This window comes from Ixodes scapularis, unplaced genomic scaffold (assembly GCF_016920785.2).
Source record: "Ixodes scapularis isolate PalLabHiFi unplaced genomic scaffold, ASM1692078v2 PGA_scaffold6__148_contigs__length_123643588, whole genome shotgun sequence".
NCBI classification, from domain to species: domain Eukaryota; kingdom Metazoa; phylum Arthropoda; class Arachnida; order Ixodida; family Ixodidae; genus Ixodes; species Ixodes scapularis.
The window spans coordinates 49,869,714-49,891,424 of NW_024609881.1; the positions used below are offsets into that span (position 1 = coordinate 49,869,714).

The window sequence follows — 21,711 nt, forward strand, 5'->3', positions numbered from 1 at the left end:
TGCGACGATTTACCATGCCGACAGTCAGGGCCGGCCTTCCCTTACAAAAGACTGTGATGCTGTTCTGTTGAAAGGTTGTTGAAAAAAGTCAGCAGAGGATATAAAATGTCAATTGCTTTTCATCTGAATTTCTCTAGTTTTTCTGTAAATTTTCTTTTGAATATTGGCCCACTTTTTAATAAAAAGTCAATGGTATTTCTATTGCCTCCAAGATGCTTTTGCTGTAGCTTCTCAATTGAAAATGTCCAGCTTTCAATTGAAAACCTACAGCCGTTTAGAAAGAAAAATATTCTTTACAATTCAGCCATTCATTTCACACAGTTTTGGAAGCTTACTACGGCTTTCCACTCTGATCTGAATTGGCTGCAGTAAAATCGCGTAAGCAAATACGCGATTTTTTTTTATAATTTTTATTTTGGAGGGTGTAAATGGTGTACCTATGGTATTTGAAAGCACTACATACATTTCACAACTACATATAGAATCGAACACAAACAAACACTATGAAGCATCGAACACCTGAATCACAGTTCCCTTGACTGCTCCAGGGCCTTATATACACCAACTCATCTCTGTTACGTCACGGCGCGGTGGTGGCGCGTCGGACGCACTTTCGGTCTGGGGCTGTGGGCGGAAGTGCCCATTTGAGACGTGTATTCCTGCGTTGTTTTGAAAGGAACCAGACAAAAACCTGCCTTGTCGTCAAAATGCTGCGACTGGGGCTGTACCAAGAGAGTCGAGAAAGGTTTGAAGGTCAGTTTTCATGCGCTCGGTTCGTCCGAGAACGCGGATATGTGCCGTGAAAAGGGAAAACCAGACGCCGTCGGACAACGATTGCTTGGGCGGGAAGCATTTTGGGTTAAATTCACGGATACTACTGGCCATCAAATTTATTTGTTTGGTTCCAAAATGAACGCCGGAAAACCGTCAAGTTGTACGGACCACCTGCGGACTACGTTTAGTGCGTCTTCAAGTTCAAACGGTCGCCTGATCGTTCGAACTGTCGTCTACTCTTGCAAACGTTTCTGCTTGTCGTCTGCTCTTTTAGAGGACACCGGCCCGTAGGCGAAACGTGGGCCCGGTACTTGCGATAAGAATTAAGTGCAGGCCTTAAAAGACTTAAGTTTGAAGGTTGGTAAGCAGGCTCGACGTAAACAGTAGATACAAGGAGATGATGAATGATCATTGTTACCAGTGGCCATCACCGACTTGTTATGCCTGATTCATTTGGTTAGATTCTGCTTGCGATTTTCAGTATCGACGCCGACCATCTCAGCTACGGTTCACGCTTTTGCAGTCCGAGCGATGTCGCTACTGAAAATAGCGAGCGAAATCTCATCGTGTGAATCAGGCTTTAGCGTACGTTCTGCGGCGTCCGCGCGGAATGAATCGCCGCGTGCCAGATTATTCACGCGAAGTTTTGCGGTGTAACGAGCTTCGTTAATTTCGCTGACGCTGCTCAAGTAGTCAGACATCGTTAGGAGGACGTAGAATCAACAGTTCCAACGCAAAAAAGAGCGCGGGGACTCACACCGGCGCCGACAACATCGCATTTCAATGGTTTATTTATGGGCGACGGCGAGCTTTTTGCCCACACCCCCATCGCGCATGCGCGGCGCCGGTGGCGTCCGCTAGGGGCGCTCCGGGCGCTCCGGTTTGTTTGTAAACATGAGTTGGTGTATAGCCTACATATTGAAGGTAATAATATGGGCGGTGACCACCTCAGCACCGATCATGGTTCCAAGTATTTGAACTCTTCCACGGAAGTCGCTCAAAGTGAAAACAGTGTTTCGACGTTCGTGGATGATATCTCTTACTTAAAAGCGTTGGTACAACTAATAATATTTCGACGCAATCGATAAGGCAACATCCACAAAAATGGCTCCTAGAAGAAACGCTATCACTTTTCTGCATAACACCACTGGGGACGAAGCAGTCAAGGCAGTTTCTCCACTTAAAAATAATTATTTTGCTTTTCTTTACTGGTTTACTAATTTAATAAGGTAATTAAGGTCTCTGAAGTCACTTACAAAGTGAGAACGGCAGGGCTTGTCTTCCGGACGCCCGGCCTCCAGCACGCACCCCATGCCTTCCGTCTTGATTTGACTGCACGGGCGCGCTTGTCTCCGTCCAATAAAAATTCAACAGAAAGTCTATAGCTTTTCTTTTGACACTGGCTACAGAGAGCCAACTGAACATTTTCAACACGGAGTAAACAGAAAGTCTGCGTTCATTCTGGTGACACTGTCAACAGGAAGTCAGCAGAAAAAAATTAACATAAAGGAGGAGAAATTCTACAGCTTTTCTTTTGACTCAGAGTGAAGGAAATCACCAGAAAAGTTTCCACACAAAGTCAACAAACTTTCTGTTTACCATGTCAACAGAAAGTCAAAATGAAAAGAAAGTAATCAGAGTCAACAAAAAGTTAACACATTTTTACTAAAAAGTAAAAAAAAAAATTTTTATAGGGGTTATACCCTCAAGCGCGCTCCACAAACTCCGGCCGTCGCGCTCCTCTTCCCCCTCCCTTTTTGTACGCCCATATCTGCTAGTATGGTGCCTGGAACGCGTCTCCGACTGGTGTGTTTACCGCGCCCCAAAAAGTGGTCCCTCGATTTCCGTCTGATGACGTCATAGAAGTGTCATGCTGTCGCCGGTCGCGACCCTGGTGGTGTCTCAGCAGCTGTGGTGTATGTATGTGGCAGACGCCTGTTCTGCTGCAGGTCGCTCTTCACTTCGACAGTCCACGGAAGCTTCGGCAGCAGGAAGTTGGGACGCCTGGCACGCCGTGACGACAGCGACACTCGAGTTCGCTCGTGCTTTTCACCAGCATTTCTACGACCAGCCGCCAGGATCGCGACAGGCTACAGCATGACACTCCGGCTTCTGTGACGTCATTTGTTGCCACTTTGGGACCACTTTTGATGTATGGGCGCGCTCCAGGCACCATACTACTACGTATACGACATTTCGCTGTTAGTAAACATGCGAGTAGTGGCCCAACACAAGCATATAGCGTCGTGTCAGGGGCTGTGTTCAAGTATAAAAAAAAGGTAAAGCATTCAATTAGGGGGCGCGGCGTCGCCCCCCTTTTAATGGCAGCCTAGGCGACCACAAAGGTCGCCCACCCCTAAAACCGGCACTGTCCACCACCGACGATGCACGCAACAAGAGAAGGAGGCCATGTTTGTTTTGAGGGGAACTAAAAGGCCTGCGACGAACTTAAAGCAAGAAAACCCGAAGGAGCCAGAAAAAAAAGAAATGCTTCACGTTTGGTAATTTTTGACTATTATTAGAGTAACATTACAAAATCAAAGCTTCAAAAAAACCTAACAATTTGATATATATGATTTATTTAGTTAACTTGCACCCAGAAAATTATTTCGGTTGAACTATATTCAGTTGTGCAGTAAGACGGCGTGCTTCGGCTCTGTGGCCTTGGTTTCATTGCCAGAGAAATTTGACCCCAATTAGGGGGAAAATACTTCTTATATTAAAATTTACAATGAGGAACGCTTGTATGATACCTCGTTTCACCTTAGATCCGGAAGGAGCCGACGCTAAGAGCTGATGAGACTCATGAAGCTGATCAAATGGCGTCAAAGGTGTAAGTCAGCGGGCCTTCCATGTACACTATTTTTTCAGCGATAATAGAACACGTGTACAGAAACGACACGGACACCCTGTTGGTGTGCCTTTCAAACTGTAGGAGCGGTCCCATCAGCTCGTCTAGCGTCGGCTAGGTCCAGACCGAAGAAGAAACGAAGTACAGTACAGTAAGACAGCTAAGTCGAAAACGTTTTCTTACATTTCGAAAAGAAGAAAACAGTGCTACAAAGTGTTCTGATGCGCGAACCGGCTGGAGCCGACAAGAAAGCCACAAATCTCCGAGTAGGCTGTTTGCTATACGCTGTTGGGTTTGATCGTAGGCACAACACCAAGATGATAGGAGCCCCATTAAGAGTGGCAAACACTATATAGTCATCGACAGGATGACAGCGGCAGGGAGGAGGTATGGTAGCCCCTTTTTTAGCTCTACCTTCGATAACGCTTTGGCCTCGAGCGTGCTCGCAGAGCCGAAGCACGAAGGAAAGCGAAGAACGCGTGCATGGGGGCCAGGCATCTTGTCAGCAGTCTCGTGCACGTTACCCGACAAAACTAATCAACTACATTTACAATTACACTTTGTAAAAAAAAAAAACTATTCGATAATATTTACTCGGTCACTTGAGAAGAAGAGGACTCTATATATGACTCATCAAAACTTTGAAGTCCGCTACTCTCCCCAAAATAGGTGTGTGGATTGTGGAGAATGCCGCCATTCTTGGAAAAAATGTTTCGCCGCTTTCGACTGTGTCTTTTATGAATGGATATTCGTGGCACAAAATCAAGACGCGCTGCACACACAGCAGCCATGTTCACATTTTATGCACTGTTATCGCGGATCAACTTCGAATCACTCAGGAGTCACGCTACTCTGATGGCATTTGTTCGCTCTGCGTATATACCACGCTCTCTGTCTTTCCTTTCAGGCTCCCGCATCGGCGTGGCGCTGAAGATGGTATGTACACGTTTCCATTACTCAATCAAATCTCACCTAGTAAAGGTGCAAATTTGCCAAGCTGGAAATAGATGATTAATGGCAATGGCAAGCCACTCATCGGCTTGTCACAGGTCATATAGAAGCCACGGTAAAAAGAAACAAGAAAAAAAAACCTCTGGTTTTGTTCTTCAATGATTTTATTTGGGATATAGAAATATTCACATCACAAAAAAACATGCCCACTAAATTGGTTATAATTCGCGCGTCAAATAAATTGTTCCAATGACGTTTTTATAATGCTAGCATGTCGTCCATTTCTCGCCATTGACTTCTGCGACAACGCAGTTGACGTAAAATCTGTCTCACACACTTGTGTTTGGTTGCAAATGAGTGCGTTGTGCAGTCTTATAATCGCTAGAGACGGGGGGATACACTGGCGCCACCTATCGGATAGCCGTGGGACACTCGAAGATTTTCTTATATTTACTTATTCTTTTGTTCGTCGTTATTTCACCCCGGGCTTGAAGAAAAGTTTGACAATAATATTAACCACCGTTCGTCGTAGATAGTATGAACATTTAATCTCGCGAATGCTGCAAAACCTTTGGTCTGGTGAAATGCAGCTCCAGAACCACCTGATTGATGGTGACAGCGTACCGTTGGGTTTTCTAGAGAGACAAGATTAAAAAAGAAGGGAGCAACTATAGACCAACTCATGTTTACAAACAAACCGGAGCGCCCATGGCGGTACGTTACCGGCGCCGCGCATGCGCGGTGCGGTGGTGGAAAGAAGCGCAGAGTCCCGCATCAACAAACCATTGCAATGTTTTGTTGTCGGCGTCGGTGTGAGTCCTCGCTCTCTTTTTTCGCACCGGAATTCTTGATTTTGCGTCTTCTTGGCAATGTCTTACCACCTTAATGGCCTGAGCTAAAGATAATGAGGCCTCGTTGCGCCCCAAAACTCCCTGTAAACAATGTGACGTGTGGCGATTCATTCGCGTGAACGCCGCAGAATGGAAGCTAACAGCATGATGAGATTCTGCTCGCGGTTTTCAGCCGCAACACCACTTGGGCTGGAAAAGCGTGAACCGTAGCTGCGATGGTCGACAGTCGATACCAAAAATCGGAAGCGGAATTAGACCAAGTAAATCGAGCATAACAAGTCGGTGAAAGTCTCTGGTATCAATGATCAACATCTCCTTCTATCTAGTATTTACGCTTACACCAACCAACGTTGCTTACACCAACCAACCATCAGCGTGTCGATCTATAAGACCGACACGCTGTGTACAAACAAGCCCGCGTTTGCGCGTGCGCCGAAACCGAATTCGCGTGAAGCTTCTACGCATGCGCAGTGCCGTCGACAGCGCCACCGCAGCTGTGTGACGCCAGGGCCGCGTGTTGGTCTTCCCATAAGTAATAAGTGCAGGCCTCAAAAAGATTATTAAGTTTAATGGTTGGTTGCTGTAAGCAGGCTCGGCGTAAACGCTAGATAGAAGGAGATGTTGATCATTGTTACCAGAGGCATTCACCGACTTGTTATGCTCGATTTACTTGGTCTAATTCTGCTTGCGATTTTTAGTATCGACTGTCGACCATCGTAGCTAGGGTTCACACTTTTCCAGCCCAAGCGGAGTTTGAACGAGCAGGAGCGTTTGAATGGGCAAACGACAGTTCGAACAATCAGGCGGCCTTTTGAACTTGAAGATGCACTGAACGTCGTCCGCCGGTGGTCCGTACAACTTGGCGGTTTTCCAGCGTTTATAGTGGAGCAACGCAAACATATCTGACAACCAGAAGTATCCATGAATTCAATCCAAGGTGCTTCCCGCACAAGCAGTCGTGGTCGGACGGCGTCTGATTTTCCTTTTTCACGTCACCTATTCACTTTCTACCACGAACCGTGCAGGCAGAAAACGCATGAAAACTGTCCTTCAGACCTTTCCCGACTCTTTTCATACAGCCCCTGCCGCGGCGTTTCGACAAGATGACGGCTTTTGTATGTTGTTGTTTTTTTTTTTTTTTTTTTTTTAAGCAACAGATGAATGCACGTACCATATGGCGATTTCCGGCCACTGTCCCAGACTGGAAGTGCGCCCGACGCGCCACCGCCGCGCCGTGACGTAACAGAGCTGAGTTTGTGTATAACCACAGAGAGTGTTTGAACATTAATGGCTCACGCCTCCAGCGCCAATTGGTTCCAAGTGAGCATGCGTGGCGTTATCGTGTGGCGTGGGAAAGCTGGAGCTGGAACTTTCGGCGTCTCACCTGTCGTGAGACGCTGAAAGTCGCGTCGGAGGCGACGCTGACGCGATTTATGTGGCGCTGCGTGTTTGCACCAGTCATGACGTTTGGGTGTGGTTTTGGGGGAGAGGGGCGCCTTGTTTTCCAGCTGATATTGTCGTAGTGCAGTCGATCGGAGGAACCAAATGGCAGTGTACGAAGCATGCCTTCGGATTCCCTTGTCTGTTCTCTGGTTGATAAAGCCCCGTCTGTTTTTTCAGGATGCTCAAAATATTGCCACGTGTGCAAGAAGAACCCCATCACCGCTCAAACGATGAATATGGGCCGACCAGGAGCGAAACAGCCCAAAATCATAGCTCGCGAACTGGGACACTTGTGAGTATATGAGCAGTGGCTGCCAGGAATATCAACTATTGCAGAAATTAAGAACTGTCTAGCGTGTCAGTCTCGTAGAGGACGGTTTCACGTGACGTACTTCCTGATCGAAATCTCGCCAAGCGCCATGTTGGTAAACTTTGGTTCCATGTCATTTACAGCGAAGCTGTTATGCGCTAGGATCTGGGGAACAATGCGTGCGCCCATGTTAACAGAAAAATTCCCCATTGGCGGTGGCATGTATAAATAAATAAAAATAAAAAGAGGGGGCAACCAGCGTGAGTAATAATCTAATAATGCCTTCCTTGGCATTATGAGATAGTAGGGCTCTGATACCTTGTTATCGTCTCTAGGCTTCATCCTCGAGGTCGTCCTAGAAGTCGTCCTTAAGTTCGTCCTAGACATCCCTCCAATTCGGTGTTTTTCGGTATCTATTTCCAATGACCGAGAAAGGGAGTTGACAAGAATGGGACACGGGCACAGAATTTCCCGATTTACGGGTGATTTCGCGTGACCCCAAGCACTTGAAAGACGTTTCCTTACCGATAAAAAAAAAAGAAAAAGAAACGAGAGATAAGATGAGTGACTCCCAAGCAAGAAATAGCTTCGGGGACTGTTGATTGCGCTCTGTGTTCCCGGTCAGCGCAAAATGAAGCCTTACGTAAATGTTTCCTTTACGCGTGATGCTTGTAATATATATATATATATATATATATATATATATATATATATATATATATATATATATATATATATATATATATATATATATATATATATATATATATATATATATATATATATTGTAAGGAAGAAGAAGTGGCACGGACAGACAGGCAGGGGTTTGACCAAGCGCGCGCTCGGCACGGGCGCTTCTTGAATGCTGTACCGCCATTCATACTGGTCGCATTTTCCTCCTATCTTCTATTAAATCTCTTTTATCAACGTCTCAACACTTGGTGGAGGTGCGCTAGCGATCCCCAACCTGATCATCTGGTAATTCCGACCTGGAGCTGCGTAGCGGAAGGTCGACTGTCACAACCATGAACGACGATAACGGGAATGTAAGAGACCAGCGCCCCACCAACACTTCAACGGTCAAAACTCGCCAACGTGACCCCCAGGATTTCGCCGGTTCAGCCGACGCTGACGTCCTGAACTGGCTCCAAAATTACGACCGGGTGAGCCAACACAACCGTTGGGACGACACCATCAAACTCGCCAACGTCGTATTTTTCCTCAAAGGGACTGCACTCCAATGGTACGACAATCACGAGGAAGAAATTAATTCATGGGATGCGTTCAAAACCGCCTTCGCAGACGTCTTCGGTACACCTGAAAGCAGAAGACAACAAGCGCGGGACAAACTCTCCAGAAGATACCAAGCCCCCTCCGAAACATCGACGTCCTACATCGAGGACGTCCTTCGCCTCTGCGGACGTGTCAACGCAGCTATGCCGGAGGATGAAAAAATCAAGCACCTTTTCAAAGGATTATCCCAAGGGCTGTTTTCCATCGTCGCACCCAGGTCACCTCAGACCGTGCAGCAGCTCATTGCAGAATGCAAGCATTATGAAGACCTTCAAAATGGTCGGATCTCCAACACCGGATTTGAACGGCTCCCTCAAGTTTCAACTACAACTGCCGACACTGACCTCCCCAATCTCATCAGGCGAATAATTCGAGACGAACTACGCGACTTCTTGGGATCCCTGCGCCTCTCAGCCAATTCTTCAATCTCGCAACCCGAGGCGCCTAAGATTGAACAGGTAATCAAAGACGAACTTCGTGCTGCCCTTCGTCCTATTTCTTCGTCGTCTCCCACATGCATGGCACCATCGACTTCCTCACCACCCATCTGCTCTTTACAGCACTCAGCACCACATATTTGCGCTCTGCAAACTTCTCACAACGTCTCAATTCCATCCACACGATACCTATCACCCCGGCGGACAGAGGAATGGCGCACTCAAGATCAACGTCCGATATGCTTCTACTGTCACGCCCCAGGTCATATCATCCGCTACTGCCGACGCCGCATGAATGCTGAAGCCTACAGTCGCACCCCACAGAATCAAACTCGACATTCTGACGACCACGACACGCGCCGAAATTTCGACAACCACGGCAGTTCCAGTGACCGCCGCAATTTTGACGACCATCGCAACACACGTCCCTTTCCAGCTGCTGAATTCCGACGTGGTCGATCACCCTCCCCCTATCCTCGACGAAACCGCTCCGTCTCGCCGTTCACTGACGCTACTACCGTACTTCCGTCGTCAAACTAAGCAGCGCAGCCTGTCTTAACAATGGAGCTCAGGCTGCACTACCGACTCCGGTCCTAAATCCTCCTTACCTTGGCCCTACAACTATTACCGTCTACATTGGAGAAGAAAAACTTTTAGCATTAGTTGACACAGGTGCTGCAAAATCCTGCATTTCTAATCAGCTTCGCCGCCGTTTACACAAAGTGCTCACCCCTCCACCCGCTGGACATTTTCTACGGATGGGAAACAGTGAACTTGTGCAACCTCTTGGCTACTGCACCATCCCTATTTCTATCGGAGGCACTTCCTATATCATTTTGTGTACTGCACTTGCTAATTGTGTCGTCGACGTCATTTTGAGATGGGATTTCTTGTCGGCCACCGAGGCATTCATTGACTGCGCCAGCCGCGAACTTCATTTGAGCACTCGGCAGACTAGTTACGACGTGTACGAAAATTCACCCATTTCGCTTCACACCGACGACGATTACCTCTTGCCCCCCCTTTCCGCTATTGCTATCACACTCCTGCCGGACCGTCCATTCGAAAGCACCTCTCGTTTCATTGAACCCATCCCCAACTTTGTCGCAAAGAAGCCAGTTATTCTTCCCTACTGCATCGCCACGACAACTCAAGGACAAGTTTCTCTTTTCGTCACCAACACATCTACTGAGTCGCAAATTGTTCCCCGTGGTGCACGTTTGGCCACTCTAACATCTCATTCTTATACCACGCTTGCAACGCTCTCCGAACTTACATCTACGAGGCTACAGTCAGCTGCCCAAAGCACCGCCACACAAGTTGCTAAAATGGTAGACTCTAGCTTGCCTCCTCACCAGAAGGAAGCCCTAACAAAGCTTCTTGTTTCGTATGAACAACTCTTCGATTTTAATAGCCGCTCTCTAGCTCAAACTTCGGTAGTCTGTCATCACATTGACACCGGCACAGCATCTCCCATTCGAAGCCGCCCTTATAAAATTTCACCCACCGAACGTAAGGCCATCGACGATCACGTCAGAGATATGCTCCAAAGAAACATAATCGAGCCTTCATCCAGCCCATGGTCGGCCCCTGTTGTTCTCACCAAGAAAAAAGACGGATCATGGCGATTTTGTGTAGATTACCGTCGACTTAACAAGATCATCACTAAAGACGTCTATCCCTTACCTAGAATCGACGACACCCTCGACACTCTTCAGGGATCATCATTCTTTTCCTCCATGGACCATTAGAAGCGGTTATTGGCAAATACACATGGCCGACGCTGACAAGCCAAAAACTGCTTTCGTTACACCCTCCGGCCTATACCAGTTTAACGTAATGCCGTTTGGCCTGTCCAATGCGCCTGCCACATTCGAACTCATGATGGACAATGTGCTACGGGGTCTCACGTGGAGAACCTGCCTTTGTTACCTCGACGACGTAATTGTTTTCTCCGCCTCATTCAACGAGCACTTGCACAGGCTAGAAGTGCTGAATTGCTTTCTCACCGCCAATTTGCCACTAAACACAAAAAAATGTATCTTTGCAGCTCGCCAAATTCAGGTCCTCGGTCATATCATTAGTGCAGATGGCATTCGCCCTGATCCATCTAAATTACAAGCTGTTTCCGAATTTCCATCTCCGAAAAATTTAAAAGACCTTCGGTCCTTTCTCGACCTTTGCACATACTTCAGAAAATTTATACCCGGATTCTCCCACCTCGCTGAACCTCTCAACACGCTACTCCGTAACAACACCGCTTTCCAATGGAATCGCCCCCAAAGCAATGCTTTTCAAGCCCTGAAAACCGCCCTAACCAGTGTCCCAGTGCTCGGTCACTTCGTTCCTGGCTCTGACACTGAGATACGTACAGACGCCAGTGGCCATGGCCTCGGCGCCGTACTGGCCCAGAACATTTCCGGTGTCCAGAGAGTAATCGCCTACGCCAGCCGCACAGTAACGAAAAGTGAACGGAACTATACCATAACTGAACGCGAGTGCTTGGCCGTTGTGTGGGCGATCTCGAAGTTCCGTCCCTACCTATACGGCACACACTTCACTATTGTAACCGATCATCACGCCCTATGCTGGTTAGCCACCCTAAAAGACCCTTCAGGAAGACTCAGACCTTGGTCCCTGAAACTCCAAGACTATAACTACACGATTCATTACAAATCTGGAAAACGACACCTTGATGCTGACAGCCTTTCCAGATGCCCCCTTCCCCATGGGTCGCAATGTTCGAACTCCTCCGCCCACGAAGACACAACTGCTGTCCTGAGCTCCGTCAACATTGCAGAAGAGCAACGGTTCGATTCTTTATTGCACCCCATTATTCAATGCCTTGAAGGTGCTTTGCCGCATCCTTCTGTGCAAATTCAGCGCCGTGCCCGTCTTTTTCAACTCAGAGATGGCATTCTTTATAGGCGAAACTACGACACACAACAAGGACGGCCATGGCTTTTAGTGATTCCCCGCCGACTACAAAAGGATCTTATCCAAGCAAACCATGACGACCCTACAGCTGGCCACCTTGGATTTTCTAAAACTTACTTTCGCATCCGAGGCAGTTTCTTTTGGACAGGCATGACCCGCAGCATCAGCAAGTACGTTCGAGCGTGCCACCACTGCCAGACCAAGAAACGTCCTACCACAAAGCCTCCAGGTTGCCTACAACCCCTTCCCCAACCACACCGCCCATTTGAACGCATCGGAATTGACTTCCTTGGTCCCTTTCCCCAATCCACTCGCAACAACAAGTGGATACTTGTTGCGAGTGACCATTTAACACGCTACGTCGAGACGGCCTCCGTTCCCGCCGCTACCGCCCACGAAGTCGCAAACTTTTTCATCCACTCGATACTGCTGCGCCATGGAGCTCCACAATACATAATCACCGATCGAGGCACTCCCTTTCTATCCAACGTACTTGAAGATGTCCTCCGCCTTTCTTCGACTGTTCACAGCGTTACAACAGCCTACCACCCACAAACAAATCGATTAACAGAGCGCTTCAACCATACTATCGCTGACATGGTTTCAATGTACGTAGCCGATCATCACGACAATTGGGACATCATCCTCCCCTACGTAACCTATGCATACAATACTGCACGACAATCTACCACGGGACACTCTCCCTACTACTTGCTCTATGCATCCGAACCCCTAACACCCCTTGACACGATATTACCCTACCGACCTGACAACTTCATGCAACCCTACGCAGGGGAGATTGTCTCCAGAGCAGAAGACGCCCGTCAGCTTGCCCGCATCCGCACCCTTAAATCCCAGCAACAACAGAAACTGCGCTATGACGACCGCCACCTCCCCACTGCCTATAACATAGGTGACGAAGTCCTCTTGTGGTCTCCCCGGCGAGCACCGGGCAAGTGCGAGAAGTTTCTCAAACAGTTTGTTGGCCCTTTTCGTGTCATCCGACAGCTTTCCCCAACCAATTATGAAGTCGAGCCCGTTACGCCGCACCGCGACCTTCGCTCCAAGTCCTCCGACGTAGTACACATCAGCCGCATGAAGCCCTATTACCGCCAAGACTCATAATCTAAACGCGCCGGATGACCGGCACTTACAACACCGGGGGGATATTGTAAGGAAGAAGAAGTGGCACGGACAGACAGGCAGGGGTTTGACCAAGCGCGCGCTCGGCACGGGCGCTTCTTGAATGCTGTACCGCCATTCATACTGGTCGCATTTTCCTCCTATCTTCTATTAAATCTCTTTTATCAACCTCTCAACAATATATATATATATATATATATATATATATATATATATATATATATATATATATATTGTATATATATATATGTATATATATATATATATACACGAAAATTAAACACTCAAGTCGGCTTTATCAATATTAAATATATATATATATATATATATATATATATATATATATATATATATATATATATATATATATATATATATATATGTGTAATATTGATAAAGCCGACTTGAGTGTTTAATTTTCGCGGTTTATCGGTATGTATCAAAAGCAGAGAACCCTAATGGACCTTTTCCAGTAAGCTACGGCGCATCCGTACACTCCCACTGTCGCCATTTTTGCAGGACGCCGGGACGCGGTGCCCTGCGAAAGTGGCGACAACAACATTGTCAGCATGTATCTTCGCGCGTATGGAGTCTATTTTGACACTTTATGTTTTTGTATCGGAAGTATGGGTAGAAAAAGGACTGAAAACCGATACAACGACACGACGATAATGTGTTATGACGAGCGGAGGCATGTTGGGCTGCTCTTCATTTGTAGTTCGCAGACAACTCCCCAGATGGCTCTATACTGATGGCGGCGACTGCAGAAGACTTACAGAAACTGTTATACATGTGCGATGAGGAGGCGGATGCGCGAGGCCTTCGCTTTAACAACAAAACGTCGGCAGTGATGCAGCTGGTTGGACTTCAAGAGCCTAATATTGGTAACTGCGTGCTGAATGGCGAAAAACCCGAGCAAGACACTTAAAAGTACCTCGGTATTACACTCACCAATAAGCAAGACTACTTGGCCGAGCACCATCTACATCTCCGACAGGCAGCTATACGAGGCACCAACCTTCTTCGCAAACGAAACTTATGGAGCTGCAACCGGTTTGTTGTTACACGAGAACTTTGGAAAGCGGCCATAGTACCGGGACTGACTTTTGCCAACGCTGTTATCTGCGTACCCGGGGATGTGCGGGAGGTCTTGGAGCGCCATCAGCGAGACGTCGGGAGGCAGGCCGTAGGATGCCATGGTATGGTGGCCAACGAGGCTGTCCAAGGAGACCTCGGGTGGTCATTCTTCGAAGCCAGACAAGCGACGAGCAAGATCGGCTACAACGGGCGGCTGCGATTCATGGATCGAAATCGGTGGGCAAAACTCTTCGTATACATCCACCTTACAAGTATACAGACAAGATGGAGGAAGCGGCTATATCAACTGGAAAAAAAAATTAGTTTCTTCACAGTGCCCGTGAGTGCCAATACAGACACAAAGTGGGAAACGGAGGTGCGGAAGAGAGTGCGTGAGGAGGAGGCCCTTCAGTGGGCAAAGGCGGCCAAGAGCAAGTCAACGCTACGGGTGTACAACCTCAGCAAAAGAACAATATCAGCTGAGGCTAAGTTATAAGTTACAGCCTGGGCAGCCGCTTGCATTTTGGAGCACGTGCAGGAGGGCTGAGAACACTAGTGTACCAACAGAAATATAATCGGATGGTGGAAACAACAACATGCCGGGCTTGTGGAGAAGCGGACGAAACCATCGAACACATCATCCTCTCATGCACAAGCCTGCAACCAAGCCATCCGGTGCAGTGGTATTACGCTCCTGAAAACGTACAGACACCTGGCCAGCCCCTTCCACAAGCCCAATTGCTGGCGGAAGCACTCGGCTTCCAATCATCTGCGACGGGGTCAGCGCTGAACGCGTTTCTAGATAGAGATGGTGCTGCTATCCCTCGAAGTGAGGTTGAAACGCGTGCCGCAGCGTCCACGAAGCCGATTGGACGGAGCTGGAAAGTAATCGGAAGAACGAAAAGCAGACTGGAGGACTGGTGGCGAAGGACAAAAGCAAATTGAACGCGAAGGACAAGGAGAAAGTGAAAGAAATAAGTGTTGTTTTTTTTTCGTTTAATATATATATATATATTTTTTTTTTTGGGGGGGGGGGGGGGGGTTAGGTACGAACGTGGTTCGGAACCGCCCGATACAAAGGGAACAGCTGCAAGATCATCATCATCATCATCATCATCATCATCAGGTCCATTGAGGCATGCACTCGTAGGCAGTTGCCACATGGATGGTGTACACTCAGAAAGACAGCAAACGCCGCGGTGTTGCTCTCTCGCCGTTGCGTGAATATACCATCTGCGTGGTGACGTCAGCAGCGCTCTGATTTAGGGTAACAGAAAGTATAGATCTGCGCAAGTACAGGGCCTCTGGGAGCCACCGCCTTGCTACCGGAGGGTGAAAATTGTCTGATAGTCAAGCCTTCGCGTAACTACCAGCCTAGCAAAACATGTTTTGCCAGCCTGGCTGAAACAAGACATTTTCCATTCACGGTGACCAAAACAAACTTTAAGACATGGCTGCCTACGAGTGAAAGCCTGCGTTTATCGTGAGGTTTTTCTGACTTAATTATCGTACCATAAAGCTCCTAACTTTAATTTCTTAAAAAAACTACATGACCATTTGATCAGAGTGCAAAGTGATAACGATCAAATGATTCCTACTTGTCAATGAACGACAAAAGTGAAGACAGCTACAAGAATGACCATCCTCCCCCACCCCCGGTTCAATGATTAGTAGTGCTTGCGCGTCTTTCCTTTTCTAATAGCTTTATGCTTGAACGTAATCTTGAGACATTTAGCAAAATCCGGTTCTGAGGAAAGTTCTTTCGGGTTCCATTTATATTCCGTGTCACTCTAAATCCAACCGCCGCCGACGCTGTGCCGAGCGCAATTTCGTCTGTTTCTGGACACGAGGGTTGAGATGATGTCAGAACGCCGAGCTTTTATTGGCTGATCGAAAAAAAAAAAGGCTACTGGGTAGCCTTCGAGGAATCTAACACTGAGGTAGACCAACTATCTTCCCAATCAAGAACCAATCAGAACTCGGCGTCGTTCTGACGTCACCGCAACCCTCGTTCAAGACGCAGACGAACTTGCGCTCCCTATAGTATCTGGTGGGGCCAATCAACCAGCGCCAAAAGTGCATGGTCATGGCGCCCACCCTCTTTGTGCGTATGACGTCACCGGTGAGACCAATCGCACAGAGTAAACGCGCCTTGATCCTGCGATATATATATATATATATATATATATATATGTACATCTAACAACAAACCTTTGGAACAAACGTTTCAGGCTTGGAATGACTCATGAAGGATATTGTCCTTGGTATTCTACCCCGGGGAAGGAAACGCTCCGTTGCAAAGGGAAGGACCACGGATACGTGTTGGGTCGTGGCAAACCACCGAACTATTTCTCGTATTGTCTTCAAGACCAGGCGAAAGGTTGTCTGATGTAAGACCACTTCCCTCACCCTATGTACCGTTTTTTTTTTTTTCGGTCTATAAGTTTAGCTTACGTATAATTCGCGCCGGTTTATAGATTTGTACAGCCAGCGCGGGCGAAACAGCACTCAAAACTTTTGCACGTGTGTGTTAAGATGCCGGTGCATGTGTAATCGAAAGGAAGTTTGAATATACTTGCCAACGATTCGCACCAGAAATATAATGTATACCGTGGAAAATTTCCGCAGTTAAAATCCAGTTATCGAAAAACAAAATAGATGTGGTTTTTTTTAAAGGAATGGAAATAATAATAATAATAATAATAATAATAATAATAAACTTAATAAAGTTATAGTGGCTTATGAAGCGGAAAACACGGTATAATTTTTTTAAATATCCGCAGTAAATTGGTTTTATTCTCACTAACAACTTAAAGGATTGTCCAGTAAAATCTCGTCTTTCAGAAAACAGTATAAATTATAGTGTCCTTACTTTTAGGAATATCATCCGCACAATATCCGAATGTTTATTTTCCGCGACACAAACGGTAATTTAATTTTAAAGAAAGCCCAACTGCTCAGAGTGCACCCGCAAAACACACACGGGGTCTTTCCATGCCAGAGGAGTCGCGGCAATTTTTCATGTCTGGAATATGTACTAAAAAAATAATTTGGATAATGAAGCCTCTGAACTCCAAGGAAATGTTTTTTGTCGTGCAAGAATAAATTTTTGTTTTTCTTATATCATTCTCTAAATTTCTGGAATTTGCATAAAACTTACGTAATTAAGAAAAACATTCTAATAAAACGGTTGCATACTACACAAATTTAGGTGGACGCCTAATTACTGAAAAAAATGACATATTTTTACTAAATTGCAAACATTGAAAGACGCCCTTTTGCGTGCAAATGGGAGCTTTAAAAAGTAACCGATTATATTTCTTTATTCTTTTAACTCGACTTGGATTTCGGTGTTAGCTACAATATTATTCCCTTGTTTTTTTAACACTAATAAAAAAATGCTCGCATTGAATTTCTAAAGCCTCGTTTTGTTGAGTTTTAATTAAATTTAAAAATTAGACGGTTATGGAGAAAAGGCCATATTGAGAGCCAGAAAAAAAACGATCTGGGAAGCGGTTCCCGTAACTGTCTAAATAGCCACAAGTTAAACCCAGCTCATCTGTTGAACATCTAAAAAAATTAGAAAAGTGCTTTCTGTGGTTGCTGAGAAATTATTTTTTTAAAGATTACGTTTTCTGACCACGCCTCCAGGCGCCCGCCTCGTAGGCGACGCACGTCGGCGTTTGCCTGCGAGGCGTCAACGGTGTGAAACGCCGCCGGAAGGTCTTCAACGCTCTTCTGAAACCACGTTTTATTCACTTGATGCGGAGGTTATCCTCACTTTCATGCACCCGTATCCTCTTTGCGTTACGTAATGATGCCGGCGTCTTCATTATACTTTACTCCTGCCCAGATAACTGCATGCCGACGAACGCAGGCCTGCATCGCCTGCTTTCCGAGTTTCGAAATGTCTACTTACATGCTTTGCGGCCCCGTCTGTCATATGTCCAGATATAAATGCAATTCAGACCGGAGTGCTCTTCACCGATGTGATATGATTACGAAGGAGTCGCTTCCCCATTGGACTTAAATTGTATTGAGGTGCAATTGAGATGTACTTAAGTTCGTTGACGCATTCCCGAGGAGGCGTTGTGGTGATAGTGACGTCGTCATGGAAACGACTGCGTCATTCTTGTAAGCGTCATTGTGGGCAGGGCTTATGAGAATCTTTTGGTGCACAATATTGAAATCGGGAGTAAAAAGAAACGACTGATCGTTGTATGTCAAGGAAACTATTATATTTTCGCAAATTCTGTTGATTGGTGACGCCTCTGATAGTATTTGGCGTCCTTACTAATATGGCAACATGAGCCATGAAACCATTAATGAAAAAAATAATAAACTATCTTTTTAATAAACCGACTACCATGAAGGTCATTACGTCATCTAATGTCTGACGAGTCTGATACTCAGATGGCGAAAACGGCAACCATGTAACACCCACCTCTTATCAAACACACGTCCTCCAAAATAATAGTGAGTTCAGAATTCGAGACGTCTTCTGCTGGCCTCCAGTGTATTTCAGAGGCTAAAATACTGCACACTAACAGAATCTCAGATGTGTGATGTGTTCGCCGCAAATAATTAAATGCTTTTTCTGTGATTACACTGCTCTTGGTAGAACTACATATTCTATCGAAATACATTGAAGTTCAATAGAAGAGCGACGTCTCCGTTATCATTTCATATCTGTGAAGACCTGTCCGGTCTGAATTCTTTATAAACCAGTACCATTACGTAACGCAAATAGTATGCGGATGCATGAAAGTCAGGATATGGTGAACATCAAAGCGAATAAAACGTGTTTTCAGGGGAGCGTTGAAGACTTAGCGACGGCGTCTCCTACCGTTCAAGCCTCGCTGGCAAACGCCGGCGAGCGCCGCCTACGAGACGGGCGCCTGGAGGCGTGGTCGAAGAATCTATGAAAAATAATTTAGAAAAATAATTTATCAGGAACAAGAAAAAGTACTTTCCCAATCTTCTGGTATGTTGAACAAATGAGGAGATTTTAACGTTTGACTACTTCGAAAGTTCGGGGCGCCGCTGCCCACATTGCTTTTTCTAGCTTTCGATATAGCCTTCTTTGCATAAACTGGAGATTTTTTACATTCATTCAAAACTCAACAAAAACGAGGCTTTGAAAATTTAGTACAAGCAATTAAATTATTAGTTTTAAGGGAACAGAGGAAAAAATATTGTAACAAACACCCAAATCCAAGTTGAATAAAAAATTAAAGAAATTTCATAAAGTTTCTACTTCTTGGAGCCCTTGTTTGGACTCGAAATGACGTCTACTCGTTTTTCATGTGAGCTGAGCCGAGTTCACGCCCAAGGCTGACGCAGCCCTCGTGTCCATCACGTGATCAAAGCACGTGCCATAACAATAGCGACCTCGGATAACTGGCTCAGGGACTACTAGGTGGCGCTCACTTTTGAGAAAGGCCAGAGCCGTGTATTGGGAGAGTTTGGCCAATAGGCGGAGCAAAGGCCGCTGCCAGCGCCGAATATTCCCCCCACGCTTAGAGCGTAAACTAAATTTGTGACACAGCGTCAACCAATCAGGAGACCGCGACGTCACAATATTGCAAACGACATTCAAAGCGTGAAATAGAAGCGTTCAATCTCGGCTTCTCTACTCCATCTCACAATTGTCGGCAGTGAAGACACAGGTACAGGCGCGTCAGCCTAACTCAGCAAAACGCTTTTGTTTGTACGAGAACTTGTGCATAGGATTCACTTTCCAAAACCACGCGCTCGTGCCCATGCCTTTGTCTGCACTGCTGATGTTTGTTCGCTCAGGGCTGGCTTGCTAGAACAGCGTCTAAGCTGAGACTGGCTGAAAGAAAACAGTGCAAAGGGTGGGGCGCGCGAGCGTCTTGAGACGCGGAGTCCCGCTCGGCTCGTGCGTTGGCTTTGGCAGTGCTTTCTTTTCCCGTCTCAGCTGAGACGCTGTTTCTAGCAAGTCGGCCGTGGTTTGGAGCGCACGTTCGTGTATTCTACACTTGAATATTGGCGTGGCTAAAACCTCACATGCAGAAAGTTTTCAGTCACTGAGAGCTAAACCTTTTCACTCTAGCGACGCTAAAACGGCTCACATTAGTCGTGTCAGATATTAAGAGCACACGACCACCGCTAGGGGCTGTTTCGCGGCCTGTGGTTGGCCCCGAGATGCTCGCCTATTCAAACCAATGTATTGCCAAACTCTCTCAAGAAACGGCTCTGGGAAAGGCATATTGCAATGGCTGCGCATCTATAATGAGATGCTCAATAGTCGAGACTCCGTGCGTTTTCTCGAACTGTCCAGTGACATCGCGCTGAAGCTCCCTGTTATTACTTCATCCAGACTAAAATCACCAGTCGAGTAAATACAGGGTGTCACAAAAGAAAATTTACACGGTCTATTTTACCGCAAAAATAAACTAGGCATCGCCGAACGCTCATTCTCCGCCCAAAGGTAGAGCTAGAGGTCACAACCAGATGCCAAAGTTTCAGCCCGATCCGATAAATTAATCAAAAGTTATAAGGGATTTTCTGAAAATTTCAATGGGAAAATGGCGGCCGACGGAGTTTTCAAACACATGGGGCTCTATGGCACCAGAAACCGAAAACGGCCAAAAATGGGCTCCATTTTCCCATTGAAATTTTCAGAAAGTCACTTATAACTTTTGATTAAGTTATCGGATCGGGCTGAAACTTTGGCATCTGGTTGTGACCTCTAGCTCTACCTTTGGGCGGAGAATGAGCGTTCGGCGATGCCTAGTTTATTTTTGCCGTAAAAAAGACCGTGTAAATTTTCTTTTGTGACACCCTGTAGTTCTCAATAAGAACCCTCGAAACCAACTGTTATGTGTTTTATTGAGTAAATAGATTACCTGATTGCTTTTATATTCATACAATCCTCCGACTAAACGGTGACAAACAAAAAGTAGTTGTTCTGTTGTTGTATTATTTTTGGAAAGGAACACGGTAGAGTAACTTTGTATGCTGCACTCGAGGAGCAGAGTAACGGTGCGGTCTCAAATTTCGACTTCCACGTATTGCGGGAAGCGGCCATCTCTCCCGCAGGAGACTCGACGGGCGCCACCATACGGCAAACACAGTCAAGCTTGACTTTATCCGCTGGAACGTGGGGCCAAATGATAAAACTGCCCAAATTTAACTAGTCTTTTTTTCCGATGTTCGCTGGAAAGCCCTCGTTTCGTACAAGTAGGCCTCGAGGGCACGTTTTGCATAATGTCCTCTCATTTTGGAGCGATGTTACTCTTGCGCTTAGACGAACTGGGTTTTCTTTTTCAGGACAAAGACGAAGCGGTGCTTTGACCAGACAGGGGGCCAGAAAATCTTCTAAGAAACAGCAAAGTCCACCAGATGGCCAATAAAAACATGACTTTGATTGTCCAGATTATTTATTTCGTGTAACATAGTTATTACGTTTCATATTAGAACGCTTCGATGCCTCATTTTATATTTCTTGTGCGGGTGTATTCAGGGCGTTTAATTGTATTAATATATATATATATATATATATATATATATATATATATATATATATATATATATACAACGGGCATGGTGGGGGGGGGGGGGGGGGGGGGCCGAAGGCGTGGGTACAGAAGAAGAAAAGACCCTTAGGGAAAACAGCAA

The 21,711-nt window shown here is 46.2% G+C and overlaps 1 protein-coding gene across 1 annotated transcript in view; it reads left to right on the top strand.

Annotated features, from left to right (window-relative positions):
* Positions 1–21,415, top strand: part of LOC120838085 (venom metalloproteinase antarease-like TtrivMP_A) — a 42,652-nt gene extending 21,237 nt beyond the window's left edge. The window contains exons 9-12 of the mRNA XM_040207838.1: positions 1,685–1,713; positions 7,048–7,162; positions 16,299–16,457; positions 21,364–21,415. Of these exons, the coding sequence (XP_040063772.1) occupies positions 1,685–1,713; positions 7,048–7,162; positions 16,299–16,457; positions 21,364–21,415 (355 nt within the window). The remainder of the gene's footprint in view (positions 1–1,684; positions 1,714–7,047; positions 7,163–16,298; positions 16,458–21,363) is intronic.
* The last annotated feature ends 296 nt before the right edge of the window (positions 21,416–21,711 follow it).